Consider the following 12,222-nt stretch of genomic DNA (forward strand, 5'->3'; position numbering starts at 1 on the left):
AAGAAAATACAAGGAACGTGCCAGTGATTGAAAGAAAAGTAACAATTGTTCTTATAACTTTCAGTAATGAGTGATGCCTATTATTTCATCTACAAATAATACTCTTTCAAATGAAATTTATATCTTTACCCATCATAGGCAAGGGGCTTCAAAGATTCAAGGGAAACTGAATTAAAGATAACATTGATTTCCCATGTATTTTTGAATCCCTTCTGTCATGTGTCAGGGCAAGCATATAGGTCATTACAGTGGTATAGTGAATTAATCCTCTACCTTCGGCACTGGCACCAGCATTCTATGTGGGCACTGGTTCTAGTCCCAGCAGTTCTACTTCTTGATCCAGCTCCCTGCTTATGGGTTGGGAAAACAGCAGAGGCTGGCTCAAATCCCTGGGCCTGTGCACTCATGCAGAAGGTCTAAAAAAACTTGCTAACTTCAGATCAGCTCAGCTATTGTGGCCATTTGGGGCTGGAACTGCTGAATGGAAGATTTCTCTCTGTCCCTCCCTCTCTCTGTAATGGTGACTTTCAAGTTACATAAATAAATCTTTAAAAAAAACCCCTAAAACATGAATGCATATGTAAATACTTTCTTGACAGAACTCTAGTAAAATAAGCAAAATGCACCTTTGTGATTTTTTAATGGTATGCTTTTAGTGTTAGGTTAGGCAGAACAGGAGTGACTGCAGCTCTCTGCCAAGGTCCAGCGAACACTCCCATCCAGGGACATTTGGAATGCCAAGTCACGGTGAGTCATCCTGACCTTGCCTCTGTGCAGAAGGTCTACACCTGCCATGATGCTACTTGTCACAGGCGTGTGCAAACAGGGGAGCTGCTACTTTCTCTCATCTCCCACACCTAAGATGTATAAAAGCCCAGTGCAGTATGCCCTGGCCATCTCCCTCACATGGTAACCCCATTACGAGGAAGTGGTCCCAAGCTGTCTCCTATTATGGAGCACTCCATCAGACTCTTCCCTGATTAATAAAGTCCTTTACGTCGACTAAATGACATTCTTTCAATTACTTTCATATGTTTTTATCCTCTGCTAGTGAGTTGCTGTTCTGTTTTGCTCCAAGAAAAAGTCTTGCTGTTAGGCCCTGGTTACAGAGGGTAAATCTCTTGTGTGTTTCCTGGTGTGTGATGTGGTTTTGTGGCCCAAATCCGTAACACTTGGTATGTATTTAGTATTCCTGAATGATACTATGGGCTTGTTTTATGATGATATCTTCTAATATTTGGGTAGATCCTATGTTGCTTCAAATTTTAACATTTTAATTAAGAATTTTTTTAAGGTTTATTTATATTTATTAGAAAGGCAGATTTACAGAGAGAAAGATGCTACGTTCATTGGTTCACTCCCCAGATAGTTGCAATGGCCAGAACAGAGCCAGTCTGAAGCCAGGAACCAGGAGCTTCCTCTGGGACTCTGACATGGGTGTAGGGTCCAAGGCTTTGGGTCATCCTTGCCACCAGCAGACTGGATGGGAAGGAGAGCAAAAGTGACAGGAAGAGGCAACCATATGGGATCCTGGGTGTGTAAGGCAAGGATTTAGTTACTAGGCTATGAGCCAGGTCTGAGAAATTTTTAATTTTTTCCAGTTCTTATATTTTTAAAATTTTAATCTTGAAGGGCAGAATATCATAGAGGAAGGCACAGACAGACAGAGAGCATGTTATATTCTATTCTCTGGCTCGCTGCCCAAAGATTTGTTCAACAAAACTTCATTTTCTTTAAAGGTTAAGACTCCTCTTCTAGCAAAGGCCTGTGATACACACAGGTCCTCCCAGTGGCGATGAACCGGAAACATTTCCAAAGAGGGGAACGTTGACTTGTTATGTCTTGTGCTTAGATCTAACTCATTTAACCTTTATAGCAACTTGGAAAGTGGGTACTTTTAACATTGTTGGTTTATTAATGAGGAGGTTAAATCTGGAAAAAGGTAGAACAGTTTTCTTGAGTGCTCACAGATAGACAGTGTGGGAACCAAAGCTTGGATCTTCAGCCTTTATGACCACTGAAGAAAGCATTGGCCTCTGAATTGGAGAAATAATCCGCATTGTAATTGAGATGCCGCTTGGATGTAACATTGGAGACAGTATTAAAGAAGAAATTTTAATTTGTACTGATTTTCATTAGGCTTGCAAAGAAGAAGGGTGAAGGGCAGGCAAACAGGTAGACTTTTCATCTGCTTCCTAAATGCTTGCAGCATCCAAAGCTGGTCTCAGCCAAAACCAGAAGCCTGAAACTCAATCTAGATCTTCCACTTGTGATTAATCACACTTGAGCCATCAGTAGCTGCCTCTCAGGGTGAGAATCAGCAGGAAGTTGGATGGGTGATGGAGGAGCTGGAGGCTCATTCATACTAGGCATTTGGATACAGAATATTGTGTCTGAAGTGTCAATGTAAGTACTGGGTCAAAAGCCTGCCTCTGAAGCAGAAATTTAAAGAGTTAAATGAAGCAGGAAACAGAAATGTTAGGTCAGAAGCCTGGAGGTTTGAAAGCAAGGTCTAATTGGGGTAGAAGGATCAGAGCAAAGAGTTCATAACCTGTGTGGGAATCTGAAGGGAGTGCAAGTAGATAATTAGCCTAGGTCTGCCAAGGGATTTTAAGGAGCAGCAGAGTGCTTCATTCAGCAAAGAGCACAACCATGGAACTTATGGCTAGACTTGTAAAATTGAGGCCTTTACTTAGATGGTTTTTGATAAGGACTGTGTGTCTGTTTGGCTTATAACCTCAAACAAAGCAAGTTGTAAGTTGTATTGAGCAGGACTTGACATCACAGGGAAAGCATTGCAATTAATAATGATTATTTTTTGAACGAGAGCCATGTATATTGAACTGTGTTTGGCAATAGAAATGCAGCTAATGAGATAAAAACCATGTATCCCTTGCCTTGAGGATTAGATCAATGTCTTAGTTTGGGTTTTAATTTCTCAAACAAAACAAAACTTCCTTTCATCATTCAATCTAAAATAGTGTTATTGTTACTCTTTAACATATTCCTACATTGCTTTCGTTATAGTTCCAGTGGCAGTCTTGTGTTGTCTTCTTGATTTATGTACCGACTTGTGTATTATTTGGCTCACCGCCTCCCCAAAGCTGTAAGGTAACAATCCTTGTGAATTTCCATACTCAGGGCTTGACAGCAGATCTGTTCTCTGCCCAGGTATGATGATGCCCAGGCTGGTGTGGTGATGCTTTTGAATAAGTAGAGATAGTTTTCCTTTACCACCATCTTTCCTTTCTTCCCTCTTTTCTTCCTTTCCTTCCTTCTTTTCTTCTTTTCTTCCTTTTATTTTTTTTCATTCATTTGAACGATTTAATGAATTAGAGTTGGAGTTAGAGAATCTTCCGGCCTCTGGTTCACTCCCCTTATTGTACAACAGACTAGAGCCTGGAGCTTATTCCAGGTCTGTCATGTACGCAGCATGGGCCCAGCACTTGGGCCATATTCTGTTGCTTTTCCATGGCCATTAGCAGGGAGCTGGGAAATGGAAGCAGCTGGGACATGAAACAGCTCCCTTATATAATGTACAGATCCATTTGTGAGTGTAAAATCTTCCTGACCTAGTCCCTTCCTGAAGGGCTTCCTATCACTCGACAGCTGCATGATGGAGATTATAATTCAACATGAATTTTGGAAGTTATGCATTGAAGCCACTATAGTGGATTATTCAAAACTAAAAGTGAAAATCACAGAAAGAAATCCCGGGGACTTTGGTTTTTCAAATGTCAAGGAATAATAAAGAAGCTTTAAAAAGATGTATCAAGAAGGCTAATCTAAGAAGTGGAAAAACATGGGTATTCTTGAATTAGTAATAATTCTTAGCTAAGAAACTAAAGATACAAGTTTAGAAGTATCATGAGATTTTCTGACTTTAGTGTTTGAAAGCTGCTTCAATGTGGTGTTAGGATAGAAGACGTTGTAGTAACTGAAGCTAAATTGGAGGAGATTAAGGGAAGTAAGATTCACTAGCATTCTACAGATTATTCATGGTATTTTTGGACTGTACTAATTGGAAAAAGAATACTATGAATAATTTTACATAGGACTTTGAATTTCTACATAATATTTTGAAATATTTTTGTTTTCTGTTGTCAAGGCTTTAAAAGTTATAAGTGCATATTTTAATGTATACAGTCTCACAGAAAATATAGTTTGCAAAAATTAAAACAATTCATTGTGAAGAAATGTTTACCTCAAATAAGCAAAATATTTCAGCTACTGATGCATTTGTTTTATTCATGAGCATCAGTGACTGGCAGGCAATAAGTTACTGATATTTAAAATATTTAATTTGCTAATTTCAGCATGCATATCCTCATGAAAACACCACTACAAAGAACAAATCAACTACTTCTAAGTGAGTTGTGTTGTAATCCCTCCCATCTTTGTCCCCAGGCAACCACTGATCTATTTTTTGACACTACAAATTAATTTTCTCAGGAATTTAAATGAACATCATGGATAATGAAATATATTGATAATATACATCGTTTTTATTATTCAGTATAATATTGCAATTCAGTCATATTGTAGAATGTCTATACTTCATTTGTTTTTATTGCTGAGTATTCATTTTGTTATGTGTATGTCTTTTGATGAACATTATGTTTGTAGGTTTTTTTTTGCTATTGGTTATAGCTGTATGTTTATGTACTTATCCTTTGTAGACTTATGCTTGATACAAGTACATTTATTAAACTCTCATGAGTTTTCTTCAGGTGTATTTTTTTTCTCTTTTAGGGAAGAGGCACTGTTAAAATGTCACAGTAATGTAAGCAAAATCAAAATTTCTGCTATGGTTTTAGTGATTTTGTGAGTTAAAATATACTTTATGTGAAATATTTTCATTTCCTTATTCTTTATAACGCTTACCTTTTTCCTGCTCAACTATGTTCATTTTTTACTTGTTGAATTCTCTATTTATTGGAGTCAATAGCCTTTGGCTATAACACAAATTAAAAATATGCTATCTCAAAAAAGTTGGAAAAAACCCAAGTTTCTTTAGTATTTTGGTGTAGGATTATTATAAACATTGTAGCATAATTTGGGTGTATTTATGTATTCTCTTTTTCTTCTTTCCATAAACAGGATTACTGTAACTTTTGTAAAGCCTATCTATATCCCACCCCATATTTCCTGTCCCTCTGTGTTTACTCTGCCCTTCAAACATTTTGTTGAAAGCTGGTTCTATTTGTTGAAGAGTACTTGTGTGGTTGTTCTATATTTCTTATCCAGGCCTGTTTTCTTTGCTGTCCAAATTGTAGATTAGCAATATGTTTCCCATTGCCTGTTTAAGTCGGTGGTGTCTAGCATCCTTGGTATAAGCCTTCGACTGCTCCTTGCTGTGGTTGCTGACCACTGCTCGCCATGCTTTTGTTGCACGATGACTGCGGAGCAGTGTGTTCTCTCCTTTCTTTCAGTAGAGAAGTCTTCCATCCTCTGGTTCACTTCCCAAATTGCTGCAGTGGTTGGAGCTGAGCTTTTCTGAAACTAGGAACAGTAGCTTCTTCCAGGTCTCCCTCTACTGCTTTCCTAGGCTCTAAACAGGGAGGGGATCAGAAGTGGAGCAACTGGGATAAGAAATGGTACCTATATGGGATGACAGTGCCACAGGATGGAAAATTAGCCTGCAGCACCACTGTGCTGGCTGCATAAGTAATGTGTCGTCTTTGTCCAAATTCCACACTATAATCCGGCTCTATAGCAGCGGTCTTCTCTCAGTGCCATTTAAGCTAATTCAATTCCATGTGTGTGGCTTGATTTGTTTACATGTTCTTGGGAGGTTATTAGATTTTTAATTTTTTGAATTTTTCAAGATTTATTTATTTTCATTGAAAGTCAGATATACTTTCAATGAAAAAAGAGAGACAGAAAGAAAAATGTTCTGTCCACTGATTCACCCCAAAGTGGCAGCAATGTCTGGAGCTGAGACCATCTGAAGCCAGGAACTTCTTCCAGGTCTCCCACAAGGGTGCAGGGTCCCAAGGCTTTGAACCATTTTCTACTGATTTACCAGCCCACATGCAGGGAGATGGAAGGGAAGTGGAGCAGCCGGGACATGAACCGGAGCCCATAGGGGACCCCAGCAATGCAAGGCGAGGGAACTTTAGCACTAGGCTGCCACTCCGCCCCTGGTCAGTGGCTTTTAGAATTATTTCTGTTTTGCTGTAGGCTTGGTAGTCCACGTGTGCCCCCGTGTCTACCACAGCTCTTGGTATCTACTGGTGGAAGAATCTATTCACCTTGCTGCGTTATCTAGTTTGTTCCCCTTAGGTAATGTCTTATGTTAAAATGTTGTTGAGTGTTTATTTGTTATTTCTTTGCAGTTAGTATTAATCCTCTGAGTTGCATTCTGCTCTGTATGTTTCAGATACTCCAGTATCTTCTTTCTTTTTCTGCCTTTCTGCTTTTGTTGTTTATAGGCCACTCTTCTTACAGTACAAAGACAAAGCGATTCTAGCATCATCTACATCACACCTAAGATGTGAGTTCTACCTTGGCCATAGTAGTGTTGGCTTCCCTGCCTGTCAGTCTCCATCTTACTCTGATTTTTCTTTGTAGCATTTATCACTTACTAAACTTATCTATTAAATGGATTCATATGCACATATGAAATCATTTCTATGATAACAGAGAGCCAAGATGGTGTAGAAGAGGACAAAACGATGTCTATTTGAACAGTGGAGACACTCAATAAATATTTGTTGAGTATGTGAATGCCTGGATTGCTTCTGCCTATCTGTTGAAATCCTTTTTTTTTTTTTTTTTTTGTATACATGAAGTCCAACCCAAATTCCATCTCTTTTAAGAACCTCTGTAACCAGGTTGTTTTTCTCTTTAACAGTGCTTTTGAATTTTCTGTCATTTGCCCGTATGTGTCTGTTATAGTCCTAATGTTCTCATCCCTAATCTAAAATGTAGTGGAATACAGGGGTCATATTTTATTCATTTTAATATACATGTCCAGCTTTTGTGCATCACCAGTGTTATGATATTTGTTAAAGTCAGAAATAATTGTATATCAATTATGGGAAATTGATTGACTTATGTTAATCATAGTATTGTGAGATATTTAAAGCATATGTAAAAGACTCAGTAATATAATCAAGCCCTAAGTTCTTAATTAGCAATATAAAAATTAATATTAAGGGCACTATTAAATTAACATTAACTTATTTAAGTGACAGCTCCTTATCTTTTTTCCCTTTTGTCTTCCCTGAAGCAGTGGGGATCACAGGTGTAGTGTTTGTCATTGCAATACATGTGTGTCTGTGTGTTTACCGTCACTGTCTGCCTGTGAGTATCCATTACAAACACCAAGTATGAACCTGTTTGATTTTAAGTAGTATATGCAATGGGCTCATGTTATACTTTATTTCCACCATGTTTTTCTGTCCATGTTGAAACACATTGTATTAAAATTGGTGGGATTGTTTATTTTACTTACTGTATGGTTCTCTCCTTTGTAACCTTCAGTTTCTTCTTGCAGTGTTAGGTTTAGAGCCTTATGATTTTCACTTTTCGGTTTTACAAAAATTACAGCAGGAAGCAGTTCTTGTGCAGATTTTCCATGGCTTCCTGGAGAGTTACTCCATGGTTCCTATTGGCAAGTGGAAGTTCTAGGTCAGAAACTACGGGCATGTTTTTGTGATTATGGGCGCAGGCACTAAAGCCACACTGCTGGGTTTCAGTCCTTCCCTGCCACTTGCTAGCTCTCCTAGGAAGCCAGGAGCTCTGAGCTATTTTCAGCTTATTTTCCTGAGCATGTGTGCCCTAACTCAGCCCCCTCACTTCGAGTAGTCAGCCTGGCAGAGATCCTGTTGGCCCTGGTGACTCCTGCCTGGGCCAGTTCCCAGCTGCCGCTGCTTGCTTTAGAGCCAGCATTCAGCAGGCCTGAGGCTCACATGTTGTCACCACTTGGCATTTCTGTACTATTTCTGGTCTATTGAGAAGTTTGTTTTTGAACCTGGTAATGTTTTCTTGTCTTTGCTCTTAATATTTTATTTATCATCACTGTGTGTCTGAAGCAGAGGGCGTTCATCAAAGCATGAACTTTTTGTGTCACCGTAACCAGAAGTTGCTAATAACTGCAACCTTTAAAATGATCTCAAATTTTAGAATCATCTAATGATAGAGATTTAGATCTGGAAGACATTTTGGAGATAAGGCCAATAACCTTATTTTATAGGTGAGGGAATTGTGATCTCGGAAATTAGGTAACTTTCCAATGTTGCACATTTAGTTAATAGTTAGCAATGGCCAGACCCAAAGTCGATGGGTTCCCTCTTTTGCCATGAATTTGGTATCACAGATTTCTGTAGGTTATATTGTCATGTAACATTTTTAACAGAAGCAAAAAACACACTAGAATTAAAAAAAAATTGACACTGACTTTTAAAACTAATATTATTTTTTTTTTCCTGGAAAATATCCAGATGAAAAAAAAATAATAGAGAGTTCACTACATTGATGTAGATTTTCGCTGCAGCATACACTGTTTTTGATTTGAATTTTTGCTGTCTTTAGTTTCTTTGACTTTCTGGAACTTCTTAGGATGAGTCCATTAATAATAGTGCCGATACTTGGAGTTACCCACAGTGCTGGGCCTGCAAATGAACTGTGATGAATGGACGGGACCAGCATTTACAGTGGTAACCTATGTTTGCCCTGCCGTGTAGAAATGGCAGGTAGTTTAAATTACAAAAAAAAAAAAAACCAAAAAAGAACAGTTATTTCTTCTAATTAGAATGTGTGGATTCCTTTAAGATCTAGTGTCTTTGTTAATGCTTTTGGAATTGTTCTATTCTATTTCTAGATCTTCTAGCTGTGCCTAAGCATCCGTATGCTGCTATGGAGAACTGGGGACTGAGTATTTTTGTGGAGCAAAGAATACTGCTGGATCCCAGTGTTTCATCTATTTCTTATTTGCTGGATGTCACCATGGTCATTGTTCATGAAATATGTCACCAGGTATGAGAAAAAGCATCAGGTGTAAGTATGCTGTGCAAGCTATTGAAAATGAACAATGATTGCAATTACCTAGATTATCTTCTTACACAAGTATTATTCAATTATTATTCTACATTATTATCTACACAATTAAGTTTTAAGCTTACGTGGAGTACTATGTAGTTTCTTTTGGAAGATACGCTGTTTGCTTCAATTGACAATAAAATGGGAAATAAACATGCTAATCAGAACCGATAAGTAGCTGTCACTCAGTTTAGTGGAGTTGTGGACACAAAGCAGTCTGTTTGGAGTAGCAATCTTGTTACAACATCTTATCAGCCTGGCTTTCTTTCCTTGTGATTATTAGTGTATGTGTATGATAAGCACAACGATTACAGTGATTTATTATATTGCTGTAAGATGAAGCTGAGTTTTGTGTACTTGTCAAAATTTGCTTTTACTGTAATCAATTTATTTTTGCCCCTTACCCATTATATAAACACTTAGGATGTCTTTTACTAATACAGCTGTAAACTCTTTGCTCTAAAATGATTGATATTTTTTTCTTAGATTCATGTACACCAGCCACCTTTGTAGTGAAACTCATTATAAAATAGTGATTTTATAATTTTTCAGAGTGAGCAAAATATGTTAGAGAAATTTGTTCTGCTTATCTGAATCTTGACTTTAGTGAAAAACATCTTCGAATGCAAGTATCCATGTTAATAGAAAGTAATATCTACTATGGGAGGTTTTAAACACAAAATGTCAGAGGACACACCACAATAGCAGCCTTCAATATGTTATAAGTCCAATACATTTTTTAAAAGATTGATTCATTTTTATTGGAAAGTCAGATACACAGAGAGGAGGAGAGACAGAGAGGAAGATGTTCCATCCGCTGATCTACTCCCCAAGTGCCGGCACTGTGTTCATCTGAAGCCAGGAGCCAGGAGCTTCCTCTGGTCGACCACACAGGTGCAGTGTCTCAAGGCTTTGGGCTGTCTTCGCTGATTTCCCAGGCCACAAAGAGGGAGCTGGATGGGAAGTGGGGCTGCTGGGATTAGAACCAGCACCTATTTGGGATCCCGGCATGCCCAAGGTGAGGATTTTAGCTGATAGGCCACCGTATGGGCCTGAGTCCAACACATTTTAAAAGATGGAAAAGCTGAGGAGTGATGTGGGAAATGCCATTATTGAAAGAACTGCTAAAGATTACCAAATGAACACTGACGTCATGGAGCAGGCCATAAGTCTATCTGCTGAATTGTCAGTGCACTTGGATGGCACAGCCTGGCATGTGTCCTAACTTCACATATTTAAACGGACCCTTACAAACCTAACCAGGATTTCCCTTCTCAGTGAAGGAGAATCATTTCACCCTTACATCTACAACTCTTTGAAGCAAAAGCCTTCCTACAAATGACAGGTTAGATGTACAGTTCTATTGGAATGAAAGAACACTTGTTATTTCATAATTGTTCAGAGACGGAATTTCATTTGTTACATATCCTGCATTTCTTCCTTATGATACAATGTGGAGGGCCACTTACTGCGACGAATGAACTAGAAGCAAGCAAAAACACTTCTAGTCATTTCTGCCTTCATTGTCAGATTGATTTCTGTTATACCCCCTCCTCATCCATTTATTGTCACAATTCTGAAGACAGCCATTCACTTTGAAACAGAAATGGAGTTTTGATAAAGATTAAAAAGCTTAAAATTGTATTTTGTGTTCATCAGCATATTCAGAGCTGTTTCTTTTTGTGTTTCAAGGAGAGGTCCTTGTGAGGAAGTGATTGTTTTTATTGATATTGAAATGTTCAGTTACCCAGGTCTTTACTGAGGTCCTGAAACAGAACTCGATTCACATTTATCTGCCTTTCACGACTTTTTCATACACCTCGTCTAGGCTGCTATATTCTAGCTGCATAAGTTCTTCTTTCCCCTCCCCTCCCCTCCCTTCCCCTCCCCTCCCCTCCCCTCCGCTCCCCTCCCCTCCCCTCCTCTTCTCTTCTTGTTTTTTAACTAACCCATTCCTACATTGTTGTCTTCATGCTAAAGCCAGTTTACAGTTGCCTGGAATTCTATTGCCCAAGGCAATTTTCATGACTAGCTCCTGAGTGTTAAAATCTGGGTGGTAAATCACCTTCTTAGGCAAAACATTTTTGTTTTTACAACCCAAAGCAGTTACTGCCCCATTGTTTTGAAACACTTTATTAAGGTCTAATATTATGCTTTGCATTTGATGATTTTTTTTTTTTTTTGGTCAGCCTTACCACATCTTCCTCTGCATCAAAGTATCAGCTACTTAAGACGGGATATAATTTAACTTTTTTTCTTGAATTTCAAGTATTGAGGGTAACTCCTGCCATGTAAGGTTTTTTTTCTTTTAAATAATAATCTTAAAAATTCCTTCAACTTTTTGCAGACCTGAGAATTGGTTCAGAATAATTGTACTGTGAAAATGTTATTTAAATTTTTCACAAATGTTTTTCGGGGGCATCCACGTATCAATGTCGAATTATAGAGAGAGGTGTGGAGAGTCCTAAAAGCCTTTAGTTCTCTTGGTCAGCCAGTGTCTCCTCTTTGAGCTGCCTCTTCCTCACCTGAGTTGCTTAATGTCTGCCAAGGTAGTAGCAGTTTGTTGGAAGATTTTATATACTACCAGCAGATATTCACCCACTCTAATTTACACTCACCAGTCCCTGTTTTGTAATTTATTATTACTATTATTGGAATATACAAAGCACTCCTTTTTCTCTAGTACTTAACAGGCTTTCAGATATTTGAAGACAGCTATCTTCAGTTTTTCTTACCTGAATTCTTTTCACCGAGTTAAATACTCATATTTTTTGTGTTCCTTGATCTTTTGTTTTGAATTCTTCCCCAAATGCATTTATGAAAACTAATGTTGCCTAAGTACTCAAGTAAATCAATAGAGTCTCGCCACAAGACATTGTAAGATAACAAAATCAATTGGGGAATGAATTCTAATTATGATCATTGTGGCTAATACATATAATTTTAGATAAAATCACTGTGAGATGGATTTGATTCTGCCTGATGCCATTTGTTTGGATACTACAGTGGTTTGGTGACCTTGTGACACCTGTGTGGTGGGAAGATGTGTGGCTGAAGGAAGGTTTTGCTCACTACTTTGAATTCGTTGGTACAGACTACCTCTACCCTGGTTGGAATATGGTAAGAGCATTTTACTTTATTACTTTGCAACTCCCAGTGAAAGGTAGATCTGGTGTT

The 12,222-nt window shown here is 38.2% G+C and overlaps 1 protein-coding gene across 1 annotated transcript in view; it reads left to right on the top strand.

The window, feature by feature from the left end:
* Positions 1-12,222, top strand: part of TRHDE (thyrotropin releasing hormone degrading enzyme) — a 360,129-nt gene that overhangs the window by 177,097 nt on the left and 170,810 nt on the right. The window contains exons 4-5 of the mRNA XM_058673432.1: positions 8,828-8,982; positions 12,052-12,165. Coding sequence (XP_058529415.1) covers positions 8,828-8,982; positions 12,052-12,165 — 269 coding nt within the window. The remainder of the gene's footprint in view (positions 1-8,827; positions 8,983-12,051; positions 12,166-12,222) is intronic.

This window comes from Ochotona princeps, chromosome 15 (assembly GCF_030435755.1).
Source record: "Ochotona princeps isolate mOchPri1 chromosome 15, mOchPri1.hap1, whole genome shotgun sequence".
Lineage (NCBI taxonomy): Eukaryota > Metazoa > Chordata > Mammalia > Lagomorpha > Ochotonidae > Ochotona > Ochotona princeps.